The sequence below is a fragment of the Felis catus genome, chromosome F1 (genome assembly GCF_018350175.1).
Source record: "Felis catus isolate Fca126 chromosome F1, F.catus_Fca126_mat1.0, whole genome shotgun sequence".
NCBI classification, from domain to species: domain Eukaryota; kingdom Metazoa; phylum Chordata; class Mammalia; order Carnivora; family Felidae; genus Felis; species Felis catus.
The window spans coordinates 66,291,175-66,312,246 of NC_058384.1; the positions used below are offsets into that span (position 1 = coordinate 66,291,175).

General features: G+C 47.4%; 1 protein-coding gene across 7 annotated transcripts; it reads left to right on the forward strand.

The window, feature by feature from the left end:
• Positions 1 to 1,019: 1,019 nt before the first annotated feature.
• FCRL2 (Fc receptor like 2) lies at positions 1,020 to 16,846 on the forward strand. Of its 7 annotated transcripts, none has more exons than XM_023247516.2 (12): positions 1,037 to 1,854; positions 3,231 to 3,251; positions 5,187 to 5,456; positions 5,691 to 5,975; positions 7,410 to 7,697; positions 8,116 to 8,361; positions 8,642 to 8,755; positions 13,226 to 13,253; positions 14,258 to 14,343; positions 14,584 to 14,649; positions 16,266 to 16,297; positions 16,381 to 16,846. In XM_023247516.2, exons 1-12 carry the CDS (start codon positions 1,824 to 1,826, stop codon positions 16,417 to 16,419), a joined length of 1,506 nt encoding a protein of 501 aa, XP_023103284.1. In that variant the 5' UTR covers positions 1,037 to 1,823; the 3' UTR covers positions 16,420 to 16,846. The 7 variants fall into 7 exon arrangements, with proteins under 7 accessions (XP_044904710.1, XP_019677935.2, XP_023103284.1 ...); XM_023247517.2 differs by having other exon boundaries at positions 8,281 to 8,361; XM_045048776.1 differs by having other exon boundaries at positions 7,410 to 7,675; positions 8,281 to 8,361.
• Positions 16,847 to 21,072: the final 4,226 nt, after the last annotated feature.

Sequence of the window (21,072 nt, forward strand, 5' to 3'; positions counted from 1 at the left end):
TATATATTAACTATGTAATGTTTACTTGCTTTATTATATATTATAACATATAACATTTATTTTAATGTATATTATCTAAAATAAATGTTATATATTGGAATTACACATTACAATAATTATAATATATATTAATATGTCATTAATACATAATGTAAAATAAACATATGCTTATATATATTATATAAGAATACTAGAACACTAGATATATAGAAGACTAGAACATATAATGTTTTATATATATATACTAGAATATTTATTATATAGAATATAGAATTTATATTATTCTATAAATTATATTCTGTAAATATAAAGAATATATAGTAATATATTATATATCATAATATTCCATATATAATATTCTATATGTTCTATATACTAAATAATAATATATAATAACATAATCTATATTATATTCCATATTATATTCTAATTATATTCTATATATGTAGAATATAAATTATAATCTATATATTATATAAGAATACTAGAACACACTGATAAGCAAAATGTGGAGGATAAAAGCCACCTTTAATTACATTATTCAAATATGATTATACCAACATTTGGTGTTTATTGTCCCACACATTTTTATTGGACAAAAGAGGGGATGATAATGTACAAGTAAATTGCATTCAGCAGCCCTTTTTCCTTACCAGTATATCATGAACGACTTTTATTGCTATTCAATATTGTACAAAATCATTTTAGTGGCTGCTCGGTAGTACACGGACATATAATTTATTTTTTTTACCTGCCTTTTGGGCGTTTACAGCACTTTTTTTCCACTGCTATAAGCAAAGCTTTGATGATACGATGTATGACATCACATACGACACCAACGTGTCCCAAAGGGAAACTGTGTTTGTGGTGAGTGATAATGTTGAGTATTCACCTGAACAGATGACGTTTATGGTGAGTGACAATGGTGAATATCCACCTGAACAGAGGACGTTGAGCCTATGATCGCTTCACTGTCAGTCAGCCCACAGGTTACAAACAGCTATGATTTTGTGATTTAAAGTTTCAGGCTACATATAGTCCACGTGCCTGTCCAGCCTGCCCGAGGGGACTGTTACACACAACACCTGTGGGGACCACATCTGATGAGAATGGGAGTGACAACCGGCTTTGGGGATGCGTGCCCTGGAGGGTGCGGCTGCATCGGGAGCAGTATGGATTAGAAATACGGAAGAAGACAACGTTTTCAATGATACCAGGACAAGAGGTTTGAATCTTAGCAACATCCTGTTCCAGAAGGCTGAAAAAATCTTCGCCCGAGAACCCTGCGTGGCTGCAGAAATGGCCCTACTATCCTAAGGATCATTTGGAAGCATGGTGTCACAGTGAGATGTGACAGCGTTTGAGAGCCAGACTGTGGAATGGGCGCTCCTGAGTTTGACTCCCAGCTGTCGCTCCTGGAAAGTGGCCATGCTGATCTTGGTCAATTGCTTGCCTTCTCTGGTGCCTCAGTTTCCCCAGTCATGTAACAGGGATAGTGTGCACTTCAGAAGCTTGCTCAGGGCACCAAATAACTCTGTGAGCATAAAGCACTTACAGCCACGTCCAAGGCACCAGCAGACAGAAGTTAAGTGTAACTGTCATCAGCATCAGGAGGAGGAGTTTCTTCGCATCTAGAGGGACCATCTGCATTGACTCAGCGCCTGTAGGAACGAAGACAGCGGCCAGACACTGACAAGCCCTTCTACTTCCTTTTTTTGCTAATTGTATACAACTTACTTTGAAAGCCGTTTCCATTCCCTGCACACAGACTCCAGCGGGTGGCCAAAGGGACATCTCTTCTCGGACAGCTGACCCGGGTCCTCATGCTGCTGTGGTCACTGCTGGTCATCTTTGGTGAGTCCCATAATGTGCATCAGGACTGAGGTGGCAGCTGATGGGGTCTCCAGCCCCTGGACGCCCTCAGGGTTTATCAGAGCCCGGGCATCAGTGGAAATGCTCAGGTCTGTGCTTGCAGCTTAGATAGCAGAGTCCGAGGGGAAAGTCAGACGGTCACGCATCCTCGCCCTTAGTGTTCAAGGCTTATGATCTTAGATAATTAGTAATTAGTGATATGTTCTCCTGAATCCAGTTTTCATAATTTCAGCATTTACTACTCCTCCCTGAGAACTACTCACACACATCTCTCCAAGACTGGGTTCAGAGATGCGTGGACACTCTTTGCTGAGGCCCCTCCGTTAGCCGTCTGCTACCAGGGAAACAAGAGTCCTTTCTCCACATTCAGGAGGCGCTAACATTTGTTAATGAGTAAAAGGACTCTCACATAAAACGTGGCCAGGGAAAGGGAATCTGCTCAAGGTGGGTTCGGCTTTCAAAACTGTGTGCTGCTCTCCGCCTGTCGGTAAGCGAGGTTGTGGCCGGTCCAGCCCTCGTGGGTCTTATTAAGACGGCAAGATGCCCTTCGGCATAAATGGTCAGGAAGCTTTGAAAAACGACAGGTTTATTACTTCCAGGGCCGGGCAGTTCCACGGCACCCCGGGACCGCACAGCGAGGTGGAGGGGAGAGACAGAGCCTGGGTCCGGGGTTCTGCTCGTCCTGGGGTGGAGGTTCACTCTTTGTTGGAGAATTAAAACAAATGAGTGGGAATTTGAAGCATGAGAAGACAATAAACCAAGGGGCCCACATGGTCAGTTACGGAAACCAACCGAGACCCCTAGAACAGAAGAGCCTCAGAGTGGGGGAGGGGACCGGCTCTTGGCCTGCAGCTTGTGGCCGTCACTGTCTTTGAAATGGATGCCTTAGCATCAAAGCTTAAGTCAGGCACAAGGTCGGGCTTTACCCAACAGAAAACCCCCGACTTTCAGGACTCACACTACTCACTCTGACTGGGTGTGTTTCCCTACGGACTCTTGGTGACTCGGGATGCCGCGTCGTGGTGTAGTCGACACATTGGGTGTGGAGGCGGTCGACGGGGACGGGGGAAGGACAAGGAAAAGGAGAGAGTCGCTGGATACCCAGCGTCCATCCCCGGGACGTGCCTTGGGTGGTCCCTTCGGTCCAGGGATGGGTTTGCACCTGCCTTGTGGATGTGACATGAGTGGGGGGGGGGGGCAGTTGAGGTTGGAGGGGTGGGATTGTTGGTGATAATGGAGTAGAGGACAGAAAAGGGAGTGATGGGAACTTTGGGGGCACTCTAGCAGAGTGATAATAGATTTCTAAATTGTGGGGGCAAACGCTCGGGGCTAACCTCAGGTTTCTGATGTCCCCACAGCTCCAGTCGATGGAAAATCAGGTGAGTCACCTCTGGCCTGTTGTACTCGGGGTTCCGGGTCCCACGAGGTCCTGCAGAGTGGGACAAGGAGAGGCCTCGGAGACGTTCCGGTGTCACTGTTCCCCTGGGACAGCCTGCCCCGTGGCTGCTCTGCTTGGCTGGGTGAGGAGGGTGTGCCCGGCCTGCCCGGGCCCACGTCCGTCGTGTGGCCACAGCCCGCAGGGAGGGAGGCGTGTGGAAATGTGCAGGCTGGACACGGGCCCATGTGGGAGGATGGTTCTCCAGGCCCTGGGACCCCGGCTCCTCCCCAAGGTCCGGCTGAAGGTCCTCACAGCTCTGGCTAAGAGCGTCTGCGTGGTCGGACGGTCCTGTGCCATCATGCTTCTCTGGCCGGGGCCACCACCGGTGGAAGGGGCTCTCGGGGCCCCAAGGAACCGTCCTGGGATGACAGACTCTCGTCTGTCTTCCCCTGACAGCATTCTCCCCGGGGAATTCTTCCAGTTTCTGGATGAAGTCTGTACCCATGGTTTAAAAATCAGCTTGATTATAAGTCCCGCAGCCGAGTCCCCAGGGGATCCAGTCCCCGTCACTGCAGGAAGGCCAACATCTCCAATTAATCTAATTGTTTCTGCAACCCACCTCGTCTGCCCTTCTAACTCCACGTTTTATAACCCAGATTGTCCCCCAGTGCCCAACAGGTAAATCTGGTTGTCCGAGTGGACAGCCAGTCACACGTCGTCCAAATTTCATCAAACTCCCGTGAAAGGGCTCGGGTTCTGGTTCCGCGTTTTAGGGGACGCTTCGTCCCTTACGTGACCGAATTCTGCCTCCTTCCACTGCACCTCCAGATTCTGTCAGTCCTGCTACAGTTGAACAGTGTTAGAAGATTTGTGTCGAGATATAGCTTAGTTTCTCACCTGGAGGTCGGAATCCTCAACTACAAACCCTAAAATATAATGCAAATGTCCCAGACTCTGAACACGGTCTGGTACGGAGAAACGGCCCCAGGGGACGCTTATTTTTGGCAATGACTTTTTTTCTCATGAAAGTCAGTCACCTAAGAGCTGACCCTTGGATTAAAGGTCAGCTCCACCTTATTACTCATTGAAGGGATGGGGGAATTTTCTGGAAAATGCTCAAGGGGGCAATTTCTGATGATTGAGACACTGGATCCCATTCCAATAGCCGGTTGACTCCCCAGTGATCTGGGCCCCCTGGCGGTTTCCTCCGGCAAGGCGAGAAGACGGGGCAGAATGTGAGTTCAGAGCACAGTGCGGGGCCCTTAAAGGCTGGATAAAAGCAGAGGGGGCAGGAAAGCAAAGTGTCCCCTGAAGACAATGGTCCCACGGGTGACATCACCAATAGACAGAGCCGGGCAGGAGAAGCACCAGCCGCACACTCCCGCATCCACGTAGAAAAAGAAGTTTACGCTGAGACCCCTGCAATGGGCTGAATGTTTGAGTCCCCACCCCGAAATCGCATGTTGAAACCCTAATCCCCGGCGGATGGTATGTGGGGGTGGGGCCCTTGGGAGGTCATGAGGTCATGAGGTCATGGAGGCAGGGTCCTCGTGATGGGATTAGTGCCTTCAGAAAAAGAGGCCGGAGAGCTGCGCGTGCAAACACACAAGAAGTCAGCAGTCTACAGCCTGGAAGAGGGACCCCACCCGAACCCAGCTGCGCCGGCACCTTGGTCCTGGACTTTTAGGCTCCCGAACCGGGAGAAAGAAATGCCTGTCGTGGAGAAGGCACCCAGCGCATAGTATTTTGCTACAGCAGCCCAAGCTGACTCAGAGACCCCCTCAGGACAAAAATAGGAGGCGGCCCCGAGTAATTAAGGCGTGGGTTGGAACCTCCATCCTGCCGAAAGGGGAGGGGGCCACACGCACACCCTCTCGCTGCCCAACAGCAAAGAGGCAGGTCAACATCTGCGTCCCCCTCACCCCTTCTCTTGCAGACTGGCTGACCCTCGTGGCGCCCTCTGCCGTCTTTGAAGGGGACAGGATAGATCTGACATGTCAGAAGAAAAACGGGTGGAAAGTCAAGAGGGTGTCATATTACAAGGACGGAGAAGAGTTACCGCTTTCAAGTGAAGTCTCCAACTTTTCTATCCAAAGAGCAGTTTTGAGTGACAGTGGCACTTATCACTGTGCTGTTGCTCCTGTTTGGCCTCTCTTCCCTTTCCAAAAGGAAAAAACCTCAAGAAGTGTAAGGATTGAAGTTCAAGGTACAGTCTTCCCTCCTGCGGGACAGGGGCTAGACCAGAGCGGGGCAGGTCCTGGGAGGGGCACCTGACCCCCCGCCCCACCCCCGCACGCCGACCAGAGGGGAACCCGAGTCTTGGAGTCCGACAGCAGGAAGGGAGACCATGTGTTGGGTGACACGGCTGGTCTGAATGTCTTGTTTGCTGGGGTGGCTTTTCAGCAGGAACCTTCGACCTCACTGTGACCCTTCTTTCCAGAGCTATTTCCACGCCCTGTGCTCACAGTCAGCCCCTTCCGGGCCATCGAGGGGAACCCGGTGACGCTGACCTGTGAGACCAAGCTTTCTCCGCAGAGGTCAGATGCCCAGCTCCAATTTTGCTTCTTCAGAGGTGGTAGAGCCCTGGGGTCCGGCTGGAGCAGCTCCCCAGAGCTCAGGGTCCCTGCCATGTGGAGTGGAGACTCAGGGTCCTACTGGTGCGAGGCAGAGACAGTGACTCCCAGCGTCAGAAAACAGAGCCTCCGGTCACAGATTCACGTGCGGAGTAAGTGGGAGTGGGTCTGAGCACCGGGGGACAGGGGTCCTTCAGCCCCTCTCCGGACGCCTAGTCTTTCGGGAGCTTGTGCAGCTCCTGTCCCTCTGGAAAGGGGGAACTGGGCTAGAAAGTGGGCGTTTCGTAAAAATAACGATCGGACAAAGCCCCCGTTGAAAACCGGAATCCAATGGAGCAAATGCGAAGACCGAATTGGCTTTATCAAGCCATTTGTGAGTCAGCTGGACCCCAGCCAGCCTGTGGAGAGATGCTCAGAGATGTGCAACGCGGAAGGTTTTTAGAGGCAGGAGGTGGGGCCAGGGAGTGATGAGAAAATTTAAAAAGCATCCTTGCAGGTCCCCGGACATCTTTGTGGGGAGGAAACTGCAGGGGTTTTTTTTGTTTTCGGTTTTGGTTTTATCATGCAGATGACCTCGTGTGGATCCAGGAATTTCAGACTGACTTTTAGAAGGTCACATTGCCAGGGCACCTGGGGGCCTCGGCGGGTTAAGCGTCTGACTCTTGATTTCGGCTCAGGTCATGATCTCACGGTCTTGTGAGTTCGAGCCCCCCATAGGCTCTGCACTGATGATGTGGAGCCTGCTTGGGATTCTCCCTCTTTCTCTGCCCCTCCCCTCGCTTGCACTCTCTCTGTCTCTCTCAAAATACAGAAACTTAAAAAAAAAAATTAGAAGGTCACATGCCTAGGATTGGCTGAAACCGTAATTAAGTCTCAGTTGGCCGTCAGTGAAGGACAAATACTCCATTTGGGGCTTTTCTTCTTCTCTTTTAAACACTCCGTATAATCTCTCTCTTCTTTATTAAAGTAATGTCCATCAGTCATGCCTTCAATGATCCCTGGGTGCCTTTGCATCTAGCAGCGGGCTGGGCACCTGCTCCACAGTGGCTCTGCCTACAGCCCCACATGCTGGCTTTCAACCCAAGCTGGTTTATTAGAAGGCACCACGGTGCTCCAGTGCGGGCGGCTAAGCGAAGCATCAGAGAAAGCAGAAATCAGAGTGAACTAAGCAGTCGGAGGAGGGGTGGTAATTCGTGTTGAGCCTTGAAATTGGGAATAATGAAGGAATGGTCACAGATATTGTTAGTGGGAGCAGCGTCTCGTCCAAGGTAGGACTGATGCTACCGGGACGCCCTCACTGTGTGCTCAATGCATTGGTCTGGACAGCGACTCCTCCCCCCCAGAAATACTTCCTGTCTCGTGGAGCAGTTGACATGTCCTTTAGTGACGCCCTGAAATTAGGTGGGATTGGGGTTGGGGCATGCAGTGTCTTATCCACATTCTTCAAGGGCACTCGCTGCGGACCCCCCACCTTTCTGTACTTACAGTGGATTACGGGGGCAACGCCCGTGCACCCACTTCTTGGACCACCTGGTCCCAGAGTCCTCCGCGGCCAGGTCCTCACCTGCCATCTTCCGTCCGTCTAGGAGTGCCTGTCTCTAACGTAAGCTTAGAGATGCGGGCCCCCAGGGGCCAGGTGATCGAAGGAAGGAACCTGGTCCTGCTCTGCTCGGTGACCGAAGGCACAGGAAACATCACATTTTCCTGGCACAGAGAGGCCACAGGAGCCAGCGTGGGGAAGAAGACCCAGCGTTCCCTGTCGGTGGAGCTGGAGGTCCCAGCTGTGCAGGAGCACGATGCTGGCCGTTATTACTGCAGAGCGGACAACGGCCATGGCCCCATCCGGAGCAAGGTGCTGAGTATCCTTGTGAGAAGTGAGTTGCGCTCTGATTCAGCCCAGACAGAAACCCCAGAGCCAACGCCACAGTCCTGGGGGTCCCGAGGAAGGGGCTGGAGGGTCGGTGCTATGCACCACCAACAGCAATGGAAGGATGGGTTACCCTTGCAAGTTAAACTGTGGGTGTCTTTCTTTTCCTAGAAGGGAATTACAAAGGGGGCTGGACTGGCATTAGAAAAACACACGCTGAGAATTACACATGACCGTGTCTCCAGATACTTCCCCAGAATTGATATTCTCCCAAATTCTTAAAGACGTTGCTGAGGGTCGGAGAGGCCAGACCCGTTGCTGAGGTCCTAGTCTGGGGGTCTGTGTCCTCCACGTCCTCACAAACCCTGTCCACGGCTCCCTGTCTCCCTCAGTCCCAGTGTCCTGCCCAATCCTATCCATCACAGCACCCAGAGCCCAGGTCGTGGAGGGGGATGTGGTGGAGCTTCGCTGCGAGGCCCAGAGGGGCTCTCCCCCCATCCTGTACCGGTTTTATCACGAGGACGTCCCCCTGGGGAACAGCTCGGCCCCCTCTGGAGGAGGAGCGTCTTTCAACCTGTCTCTGACCGCAGAGCATTCTGGAAACTACTCCTGCGAAGCCGACAATGGTCTCGGGGCCCGGCGCAGCGAGGTGGTGCCACTCAGCCTCTCAGGTGGGTTGATGGTCCCTGGATACAGGAGCATTATGACCAGTGGCTCTGCCCCATCCATCTTCCTTGGTACCATATTGGGGTTTCGGAAGGTAGGTGGAGGTCTAGGTGGCGGGAGGTTGGAGAAGGTGGTCTCGGTGCCTGGCCGCCTCTTTTTCTCCACACTAACCTGGAAAGTGCACGTTACACTTAGATAAGGTTGCGTGACCACCATTCCTGCATAGTACTGATGGGGATTCCAGCCTTTACCCTCTGAGGCTGACGCGCTGGTCTCTTCCCTCAGGGACCAGCAGCTACAGAGAAGAACAGGTCACAGACAGAGCTCTCGGGCTGCTGGGTGTCCCTGCTTGTGTTGCTGCTGCTCTGCTGTTTTACTGCAGGTTCCACAAGACACGAGGTTGGTCATCTACCATTTGTTTTCATTGTCCTTTATTGCTGTGAACTTTTCCATTACTGATAGAGATTGGACAGGAAAGGAGAATTGAGAAATTAAGAAATTAGGAAGGAAAGAGAGAGAAGGGAAAAGAAAAAAAGAAAGGAGGGAGGGAGGGAGGAAGAAGGAAGGAAGGGAGGAAGGGAGGGAGAGAGGAAGGGAGGGAGGAAGGAAGGAAGGAAGGAAGGAAGCTCCCCAAATCTCGTCAATTCTTTTTATGCGTCACAGTTTTACATGGTGGCTTCTGCTTCAATAGCAAGTGTGGTAGTGAGTCTGCAATGTCTTTTTCCAACTAATTTCAGACCACAGTGTCACGCACGTTCACGACAATCTCATCAGGTCCCGTACCTAACACTTGCCCAGATGCAAGGGGAGAGGGCACAGTCTCCACTGCAAAGACAGCTCTAAATGTTAAAGAACTCGCAGCCATGTTTTTTAGATTTCCACACGAATCACCACGATGCCAGTCCCTGCCTTCCTCCCACCAGACTTCTGGAAGCAAGTGCCATGGGGGGCCAGCAGTTCCAGACCTAGGCCTCTCTCCTGGAGCGTCTCCCCTCTCCGACCTGGCCTGGGAGGTTCTTCCCTGTCCTGTCCCCTCTTCAACACCAGTACATAGACTTCCACCAGGATTTTGTCCAATATCTCCAGTTCTCAGAAAAAAAGGCCAGTTCCGTTTCCTCTACCATCCCTAGAAGCACGAGACACCTTCTTCCATAACCAACACTCCCATAAAGCCGCTGCTGTGTTAGCACGACCGTGCATTATCTTTGTAACATTATTTTTAAGACCAAGAATTTAGGAAACTCTTCGAAGGGGTAGCTCATACTGATCCCTACCAGCATAGTGCTAGCCAAAACACGTTACCAATGACCAATTATTGCATCTGTTATGTATGACGAGCTTACACATATTATGTGTAATTATAAAAAAATCATTTGGAAGTGTGCATCATGGTCCAGGTTTAACAGTCTTGGGGAAGTTGAGTGGGCCGAGGTGCTCACATCCAGTAGAGGGCAGAGCTAAGATCCAGTGTCCACACTGGCCTGGCCAGAAAGCCTCAAGCCTGCACGTAGAGACTCTTGACCTGAACAATTCTCCTCTTGCAAGTTTCCCCAGCTCCAGCGGTGTCATTTTTTTCTTTAAAATTTTAAAAAATATTTATTTTATTTTTGAGAGAGAGAGAGAGAGAGAGCAGGGGAGGGGCAGAGAGAGAGAGAGGGAGACACAGAATCCGAAGCAGGCTCCAGGCTCTGAGCTGTCAGCACAGAGCCTGATGTGGGGCTCAAACTCACAAGCTGTGAGGTCATGACCTGAGCTGAAGTCAGACGCTTCATCGAGTGAGCCACCCAGACATCTTGAGATGTCATTTATTAATCTGTAAGATACAGGACAAGCATGGGAGACAACAGAGTCGCAAGATAAGCTTTTTAAGCTCCTACAAAATGTTCTCTTAGACCTATCAACTACCACCGAGTGAGAGAAATTTTGGAAAGTCATCAGTCATTCCTTTTCCAGATGGTGAAAATGTAGCTCAGTTTTTTCAAGTTCAGCGGAAGTTATATTTTTAAACAGACCATCTAAGACTAAGGAATTGTGATATTGTTTTTTCTTTCACTATAGTTTTTAACTGATAAAAATATGTCTATGAAGAGGGAGGTTGTTTTTCTAAAATAATTTCTAATTCATCCACTGTTGAATTCTGCCACTCTTTCAAGTTATACACCAATATAGTATTGATTTTTTTAAATATAGAAACAATCTACAAAGCAATAAAACATTTACTTTCTATTTTCCAATTGTTAAGCAATTTATTTTTCACGTCTAATTATATGCCCGAGGGCCTCTGAAATGTTATGTTATGTGGATGCGCTTGTCTAGCCCTTGTTTTTGAGGGAAATTTTTCTAGTATTTCTCTGCTATATTCTATATTCAAATATTCCTTCTAGAGAAGTTCCAGTTTTCTTATTTTATCAAGACTACTTCTCAGAAACAACTTTTAATTTTTTCTAATACCTTGTTAGTACCTGTGAAGATAATAATATAATCTTTCTCTTTCATCTATTAAATCAATTAATTAAATTATACCAGAATACTTAATATTGACTAATCTTTGCATTCCTGATAAAAACCCAATTTTGATGGTGCATTTTTAAGAAAGTAGCATTCTTTTGAAGTTTCCTTCCTTGATGGTAATGTGTGACATTTGCCAGCTTTGTTGCTATCGTGATCTTTTCCGGGTTTTGTACTCCACGTTATTCCATTTTTGCAAAAGGAAGCTCAATGTTGTCCTACTTTTTATATGTTTTGTATGTTCTGGAATAGTTTACATAGCAGTCTGATTATCTGTTTTTTAAAGAGTCTACGTGCTCCCCTATGGAACCTTCGCCTGGTGGGGCTTTGGGGGAGCAGGTCTTCTGGAACTTTCTCTGTTTCTGCTCTTGTAACCAATCTTGTGAGAGACACTGCTAATGTTCACCCAGCCCTCCTTTGCTTCCGGGCATGCGGACAGTCTGTGTTTCCCTGTCTCCTTGAAGTTCCATGTGGCCAGAGACATGTCCGCAGAAGCAGTACATGTTGTTTCCTGTCAGAAGTATTTATGAGTGAGGCGCTGATGCCCCTTCTCTTTCCCGTGTGCCGGTGACCAGGCACACACATGCTGAGCGGACAGTGTCTCCGGCTGGTGTGGCCTCTGGCAGCCTCAGTCCCTGAGTGACTGTGGTGACAGACACTCCCCCACCAGCAGACTTCTGACAGGTCTGCAGCACAAATGGGAAATTTGCAAACGCAAATCCCCCACAAGTCGAGCCTCGCTTGTTAATGCAGCAGAACACACCCCATCCTGACGCCACATTCTGTTCACGTTTCCTTTATCTTCTGGGGACTTTTCCTAGAAAAGTACCTGTGTTACCCAGGGTTCCAAATTTCCTTCCTTGGAACTGAGTGAAGTCCTGTGCTTCCCTGTGATTCTTCTCGCTTCCCGTGGCGGCACTCAGTCCTCCGTTCTTTCTCATTCACGTTCTTGAATGGCACAGCGTATCCATCCTCTGGATTGCAAAGTGAAGCTCCTAGAATCATTTATTTCATCTACCAGTTTGCTTTTTAAATCTGAAATTTCTGCTTTTCTTAGTTGCAGCATTTTTCCCGTTGGTCCTATTCTTTAGAACAAATCGGATATTGAATGTATTTGCTTTCCTCCGTCTTATATATTTATCCATGCACTCAGCAGCTTAAGACTTAATTCCCTTAAATGTACAAGTTATAGACACATCCAGGTTTCTTCATGGTTTTGTTGTGAATTATCTGCTCCACTAAGATCTAAGATTGTTGATATCATACTCACTTTATAGACTATTTTTGAAGTTTTCTTTGGAAGCCAAGATTTCATCGACTTTTGTTAATATTCAAAAGTGCTTAAGAAGTCCATTTTAAATCCATTTTTAAAATAATGTATTCAGTAAGGAGTTGCTAGGCTCACACACCCTGATTTCATACTGTTTGAAGATATGTGTGCCTTGCCTTATGGTTGAATGACTGTTTGGCTTGGTAGAAAATCCTGAGGTCATTCTTCCTTTCCTTGAAGAAAATAAATTAGTTCCTCATTCTCTTTGGAGAATACACTTAGGTTAGCCTTCCGACACTGTCTCCTGAAATCCTGATAAAGTTGGAGTGCTGGCTGTATTACCAGGCGAGGTTTTTCATGATTGCTAAGCTGCACCTAAACCAGAAGGGCTCTGGGTGGGATTACAAATGTTTGATGGGAGGCACAGTGGGCAATGCAAGTGCAATGCAACAATGCAACCCTTGAGACTAACTGTGTCCCTTGTAGTGGTCCCTGCTCCCATCCATGTGGACTTGTCCCCTCAGCTCTTAGGTGAAGGACCAGGAAAGAGTTTCTTGACCACTGTAAAGACTCCCTCTGGTGACACAGCCCATACTTCCATGCTGAGACGCCATGTTTCTTGCTCCACATCTCCCTGAAAAGCTAAACGGTGCAAAGGAGGGCCCATTGGGTCCTATGAATGTCAACATCAAGCCTTACCCCAAGACCACTGCTTTAGACTTGAGTCGCTAATATCAGAACATCTAAAAAGTGAGAACCCTCAAAGTCCAAATAAGGAAAGCAGTAAAGTCACCAGCAGTTAACATATATTTTTGCAACAATCAAAACAGCAATAAAAAAAATCCAGAAACAGTGACCCATGCCCGTGGGGTTTGCCGTCTGAAGTGGTATGTCAAATCAGTGGGGAAAAAAGAATGGATTGTCCAACCGACCACGTCGGAGGGAACAAGTAGTTATCAGGACACAATATAACTGGATCCCTACTCTGTGTCCTACATCCTGCCGGTAACAACATGTGATTAAGTTGGGTGAGAGTTTTAAGAGCTAAAGCCTCCTCCTCTAAAATGAATGTTCCTTCATCTGATTTTCAGGAAGACACTCTGTCACTAATGCACTCAGGTGAGAACTTTTCCTATTGAAACTGGGAACTCCAGAGACCTTCCTCATTCACAATTTTAAATACTTTCTGCTCCTTCTGCTTGCGCAAATTACACAGTATCTCTCTGTGACACTCACCCGTGTCTATTCACTACATTTCTGCTATCAGGGTGCTGTCTCAGGCCACAATTCTAGGTGTTATCTTCATAGGATTCGGTATTTCTTGTTTAATTTTTTTATTTTGAGAGAGTGAGCATGAGTAGGGGAGGGGCAGAGGGAGAGAGAGAGAGAGAGAGAGAGAGAGAGAGAAACAGAATCTCAAGCATACTCCAAGCTCAACATGGAGCCCAACACAACCCTGGGATCATGACCTGAACCAAAACTAAGAGTTAGACACTCAACCAACTGATCCACCCAGGCACACCAGGGTTCGATATTTCTAAGTGAATTTCGTAATTCACATAACCAAGATTATTTATGGAGTACTTACAATGTATGAGCAAGTTTTTGTTAGATATTTAAAGGTGTGAAAATATGCATAAAATGAGGTTTATTTCCACAGGGGACATATTGTGTCATGGAAAATATAAGATGTGTACAATAAACAAAAGAGAGAGAGAGAAACTGATAAGAAAGATGCAGATGAAGTTCTAAGGAGAGTTTATAGGAAAAAAAAATTAAAGCAGGGGCAATATCATTATCTTACTTATAACTTTTGAAAAAGCTAAAGATGAGGAATAGAATATTTTTGCCAGATCAGAGTGGCCATCTTATTAAAGAAGTACATTTTGGGGGTGCCTGGTTGGCTCAGTCGTTAGGAAAGGACATTGTGATTATGTGGCTTGTCTCCCCCCTGAAGTGACGCCTGAAAGACCACCCCCGAGAGTCTAGACAAAGGGCCACCAAATCACCAGAGCCGAGTGCTGTATCTTCCTGGCTTCTCCCCAGTCTCTCCCCAGCCTGCCTCCTCTCTGTTCTTGCTCTTTCCCTGGAAACTGTCATGTAGTGAGTTTCCTTTCTCTCAGAGATGTTCCCAGTGCAAATTCTCAGGCATCCACCCCCTCCAGCCCATCCCCAGCCATCGAGGACCTGCAGCCAGATTATGTCAATGGTGAGTCTCCCCACTAGAAGGGGCTCCAGAGCTGCGGCCGGGAGGGAAGAAAGCAGGTGGAGAAAACCATGGGGTGGTCTGGACGCCCTGCTTCCAAAAGGCCCAGTCTCAATAAAGAAGTGACCCTCAGAATCATGCTGGGGTTGGGAGGACAGTCACGGAGCAGGGAACTGGGAAGGCACATATGAAGTTTGAACCCTTGTCCACGGACACCTGTGAACCATTGTCTTCTCCCTGCAGTGGACCCTGGAGATGGGGATGTGGCTTATTCCTTTGTCTGGAGCATCCAGCTACCAGAAGACGCAGGTGAGAAACTCCAGAGTGGTTCTTGTCAGATGCATCTTCCCAAGACAGTGGGACCAGATGTGCAGTGGAGGCTTTAATACAATCCTTGCCCTTGATGTGAAATCTTCAGACCCAAGAGGGAGCAAGAGATATTTGCAGGAAGGTTCTTGTGGAGAAGCTGAATTAAAACACACACACACACACACACACACACACACACACACACTAAAACAGATGGTCAGTTGAGAACAGACAATTAGGGAGAATCTGGGATACAAAAATCAAGTCAGGTAAGAGTGAGAATATCTTTTATTTTTTTTATTTTCTTTTTTTAAAGTTGAGCATAATATGACCATTATCCATTTCAACAAGTCAAATTTCATTATTAATACTAACGAAAGTACTCAACTACTCAAATTTCAATCTTTCTTTGGGGACTTTACATACTTATTTATATCTTTATTTTTTAACTTATATCCAAGTTAGTCAGCATACAGTGTGATACTGATTTCAGGAGTAGATTCCAGATTCCTCCCTTATACATAACACCCAGTGCTCATCCCAACAAGTGTCCTCCTTAACGCCCCTTGCCCGTTTAGCCCATCCCACCAGCCACAACCCCTCCAGCCACCCTCAGTTTGTTCTCTGTATTTAACAGTCTCATGTTTTGTTCCCCTTCCTGCTTTTATATTATTTGACTTCTCTTTCCTTATGTTCATCTGTTCTGTATCTTAAATTCCACACATGAGTGAAGTCCTATGATAGCTGTCTTTCTCTGACTGCTAATTTCGCTTAGCATAATACCCTCTAGCTCCATCCACGTGGTTGAAGAGTGAGGATCCCTGAAGTATGGTAGCTAAGGCCCAGGGGGAATTGTCCCAGCTGAAGAAGGTCATTGCAGAGCCTCTTTTAAAGGACCTGCCGTGTGGAGGTGACATGGAAGGTGTTACTGAACAAATCATCCTAATCTAGAGAATGTGCGTTGCCACAGGCAGCCTTGCAAGGATCGAGACAGCGGTTCTTTAGCTGTTCAGAGCCATGTCCTTCAGGCTGCAGCCACAGTGCCCTTGAAGCTGCAGTCTTCAAACATGGGCTTTGTGCTCCCAGCTACTTCTATAGGAGCCAGTGGCCACCAGCAGCACAGCCGGTTTCCCTGCAGGTGTTGGTGGGTGACCAAGGGCAGGAAGGAGATTCAGTCCCACACTGCCCACCTGCAGTGAAGGGAGAAAGAAGCAGCCACCATGCCCTCAAGCTGGTGTGACTCAGGATCTCCCCACCCCCCTTATCTGGGTCTTCTGGTTCCTTCTCTATGGAGCGTGAACCACTGTGGTTGTTATCTGAAGAACATAGAGAGATGACGGGAAAGTGAGTCCTCACAGAATAATGTCAATAATCCACAGAAGTTGCATCAAAGAGAAGAAGGATTTTGTTCAGCAAGGGTTGGTGGAGGGCTTAGAGCATGGGTGGTCTTAGAAGGACTTCAGAGGTGACAACATTAAGGCATAGAGTTTACATCAGAGCGGAAGAAGCTGGAAACCTACACGTTAAGCACAACCATCCTGTGCTCTGGTGCGTCAAGTCTGGGAATGAGGTCTAGGTGGAAACCCAAGAGCTCAGTAATATTTTTTCCTCCACAGAAAACACCAGAAGGACAATTCTGGAGAACAAGGTGAGCTAGACTCCTGGAAAGTTCCCCATCTTGCCTCCCTCCACCGTGTTCCTTCTCTTCCTTCACCTGTGCATCTCTCCTAGGACTCCCACGTCATCTACTCTGGCGTGAAGGAGATGTAACACTTGGAGGAATGGGGGGCAGATCACCAACAAAGATGGAACAGCACTAAAGGCTATACAAAACCTTATAAAGATGCCCAACCCTCATGACCTCTCACAGACAGAATGTGCTCCAGGGGATGAGCAGGCTGCCATTTTTGTTATCATGTTCTTTCCCAATGTCTCCTTCTGTTCATTCAACATTAGTTGAAGTGTTATTGTACCCCAGGTACCGTGCAGTGAGATTATCTCTGTTACCTGCTCTTAAGGTTCAATGTTCGAAGAGTTGAGAAAGAGAAATGAACAAGAGAGACGAGCTTTTGCCTACACCTACTCTGAGATGATGTGAACAGAATCCATTTCTGGGCTTTGCTTTCTCTTCCAAACTGGGACCTCATTGTCCTTTGTTTCCACAGACCTCTCAAGTTTTAAATGAATTCTCTCTTGCTTTTGTGAGAATATAGGGTTGAGTTTGTGGGAGGGAACAGCATCTTGAATGAGCTTGCTTTATTTGTCCATTCTTGAATGTTTGGTTTGTACCCTGATTCACATTGATGTAGAAGCAACAAGGGTATTTACCTCTGTTTGAAATGGTCAGTGGCCATTACATTCATTGTAATGTAACCAATTCACATTGATGTAAAAACAACAAGGGTATTTATGTCTGTTTGAAATGGACAATGGTCATTACATTCATTGGCACCCTCATGTAAGGGGTAAGAAGACCACAGCCCTTGGGACCCTTTGCCTGAGGCAGTGTCCCAACCCCATCCCCCACTAATCACATGGTCTTGGGGCGCCTGGGTGGTGCAGTCAGTTAAGCATCCGACTTCAGCCAGGTCACGATCTCGCGGTCCGGGAGTTCGAGCCCCGCGTCGGGCTCTGGGCTGATGGCTCAGAGCCTGGAGCCTGTTTCCAATTCTGTGTCTCCCTCTCTCTCTGCCCCTCCTCCGTTCATGCTCTGTCTCTCTCTGTCCCAAAAATAAATAAACGTTGAAAAAAAATTAAAAAAAAAAATCACATGGTCTTGAACCAACCACTTAACCTCCCTGTGCCTCCATTTCTTCACCTTTAAATGGGCAAAACCGGGGCGCCCGGGTGGCTCAGTCGGTTGAGCGTCCGACTTCAGCTCAGGTCACGATCTCGCGGTCCGTGAGTTCGAGCCCCGCGTCAGGCTCTGGGATGGCCCAGAGCCTGGAGCCTGCTTCCGATTCTGTGTCTCCCTCTCTCTCTGACCCTCCCCCATTCATGCTCTGTCTCTCTCTGTCTCAAAAATAAATAAATGTTAAAAAAATTTAAAAAAAAAATAAAATAAATGGGCAAAACCTACAGGTTATTATGAGGATTAAATGTTCATAAATCACCTGGAACAGTGTCTGACATGGTTAGCACTAAAGAAGTATTCCTTAAATAAAAGATGCATAACAATCACTTAGCCTCAAGCCTGGTACAAAGAAAGTTCGAAAGGTTGAGATGAGAATCTCTAACAAAATGACTATCAAATACAAGTGTCAGAATCTTTACTGAAATACCTCCTCGGTCAGCATCTCTTATAATCCACTCCCTGCTAAAGGTAGGTCACCAACGGGAAGGACATAGTTGACTGCAGGCTTGGGTTTGATCATTAATCTACACAGAGATAATTTGGAATATTTCATAAGCCACACACATCAAATTTGAAGCGTACCAGAAAAATATAAATAACTAAGAATGGTTACAATGATTATTTCAATTTTATGCTGAGACGATGATGCAATCTTGGCAAGACCACCAAACTACTGAGCTCTGAGCATCAGGGACTGAGAACTAGCATGATCCCAACAATCTAATTGTGACAGGGTGAGGGTAATCTCAGTCTGACCATTAACCCTGGTACCATTTTAGCAGTGATGAACCTCTCCTCGCTGTTCTTTACACCCAACTATCCCTGGAGGGTATACACAGCCCCGTGATTAATAGTAACTCCGGTGTGAAAACTTCTAGGGAACATACCAAGACTATATATTAGGGACCTAGGTAATTTGATGTATCTCTGCTCAGCCTCCCACTAAGCCACTCCAAGTCACATTTATTCATTACGAGTTACTTATCTAGCTATTTCTGGCTTGCGAGAACCAGTGGGAAATTCTAGGCAGTCAGGTCAGGAATGCTTCCATGTTACCAGAGTCTGTTCCAATGGCTAAGTAGCCAGTGGCCACGCCGATCCATAGACGGGGACTGCCTAAGAGCTGACACTTAATGCTCCTCTGGTTCACACACTTCACACACATGCCTATGACCTGTTCTGCAACCTGAGGGGCTGACACTTGGGGCTGAGGGGAGCCACCAAAACCTACGGATTTTAATACATAAGGTAATAGGGGCGCCTGGGTGGCGCAGTCGGTTAAGCGTCCGGCTTCAGCCAGGTCACGATCTCGCGGTCCGTGAGTTCGAGCCCCGCGTCAGGCTCTGGGCTGATGGCTCGGAGCCTGGAGCCTGTTCCTGATTCTGTGTCTATCTCTCTCTCTGCCCCTCCCCCGTTCATGCTCTGTCTCTCTCTGTCCCAAAAATAAATAAAAACGTTGAAAAAAAAATTAAAAAAAAATACATAAGGTAATAGATCTTCATTGTAGAAAAACTGGAAATACAGACAATGAAAAAGATAACTATTAAACTCACTCCTACTTCCATCACTCAGACAATTTCATTAGTGTTTCAAGGTCCATCAGCCAGAATGTCTTCTATGGATGTGCTCTCATATACCTAAATAGGTGATTTTACTTATTTATTTTTAAATGTTTATTTATTTTTGAGAGAGAACGCAAGAGCATGTGAATGGGGGGGGGAGAGATGGGGTGGGGGGGGGACACAGGATCCTAAGTGGGCTTTGCACTGTTAGCACAGAGCCTGAAGCGTGAGACCTTGACCTGAGCCAAAGCCAGATGCTTAACTGACTGACCCGCCCAGACGCCCCCATAAATATGTGATTTTAAAGGAATCATTACTGTCATCTGTTTTTAGTCAAAAAAATTCTCTGATGTTTTCATACTAATAAATGATCAAAGATCTTTGTGGCATTGCTTTGTACGTGTGGATACATGGTAATTTGTTCTGTAAATTACTCGTTTGGGGTAATGACAGTCACTCACTGTGATAGACACTATTGCAGTGAATATCCTTGTTTCTAAGTCAACACTTTGGAGAGTGTTACAGTTGAGAGAGATCAAAACCTAAGGCTCTATTCAGAGTCAGACCATAACCTGGCAGAATTTTTCCCGAGAGATCCCAGTGGTCGTGCGAAGGGCCCATCAGCGGCCCGGGCACTACATCGCAGAGCACAAGGGAAGTAACTTCGCAGAAAAGAGTTATCTATCTCCGTCGCCCTTGCCTTCTAGGTGAGGAAGCCAGGATCAAACCCAGAGAGCCCTGGCTCACAGACCTCTTCGGTTTCACTAGCGTTTGGGTTTTGTTTCTTTTCCATTAAAAACTTGCCACTCGTGGACAAGATGGCTTCAGGCTCTTCTCTCTAATCCGTACCTTGGAAATACATAAACACGCGGAAAGTAGGTGCCTAACAAAAGCTTACAGTAACGATCATAAATACACAGGGAGACAGAAATGAGGGGAACCCGGAGCTGCTGAGACAGGAAGAGGCAGATTGGAGGGCGGAGTGCTCTCTGGGTGAGACTTCTGCCCCCCAACACTGCTGTGAAGCGCTGACTCTAATACCCAACGGGTAGCCTTTCATGCATTTTTTTGAATTCTTTTTTCTTAGTGATTTACAGGGTCTATTTTCAAACTACTAGAAATACTTTATGAATAATATCTGGCAGTTTCCTAACCAATTGAGTATGTTCTGTTACATAATAAGCTCCCTCACGTCTTTCAGCAAGGAAAAAACCCCACCAAATTTGAATAAAGACATCACCCAGTGAGTCAGGACACAATTAACGTTTGCTTTAAATCTTTTCTTGGGGGGAGGGGGACACCACACTCCTTCTGCTCAATTAAGAGAACCAGTTTCACAGTCTTCGGATGTTCTTTTTATTTTATTTTTTTTACACTTGGATTCCTAGGGAGCGGGTTCCCCGCAGCTCAGGCTTCTTTCCACGCGTTCTCACGAAGCGTGCTTCCCTGGAAAGAGCAGGCTGGCGGCTCCGTGGAACCCAAGTACCTTTCTCTTTGGCCTCCTGGTCTCTCTGGCCTTTTTCCCTCATGCACTTCAGGAAGCTGGCCCGGCTCTTTGAGGGCTTAATCCACTCAATACGCACGTTAATTCTCTTGGCGAGAAGCTTGCCCTTGACTGGTGTGTTTACAACCATTCGGACAGCATGCTGGGTGACGCAGTAGACTCTTCCAGATTGGCCATGGGAACCTTTGTGGGGTGCTGCTGTTGGGGCATTTCCGTCATGGCCACAGTATCACCTTTCTTTTTTTTTTTTTTTCAACGTTTATTTATTTTTGGGACAGAGAGAGACAGAGCATGAACGGGGGAGGGGCAGAGAGAGAGGGAGACACAGAATCAGAAGCAGGCTCCAGGCTCCGAGCCATCAGCCCAGAGCCCGACGCGGGGCTCGAACTCCCGGACCGCGAGATCGTGACCTGGCTGAAGTCGGACGCTCAACCGACTGCGCCACCCAGGCGCCCCAGTATCACCTTTCTGATGGACTCGCCCGTGGGCGGCCGAAGGGACCA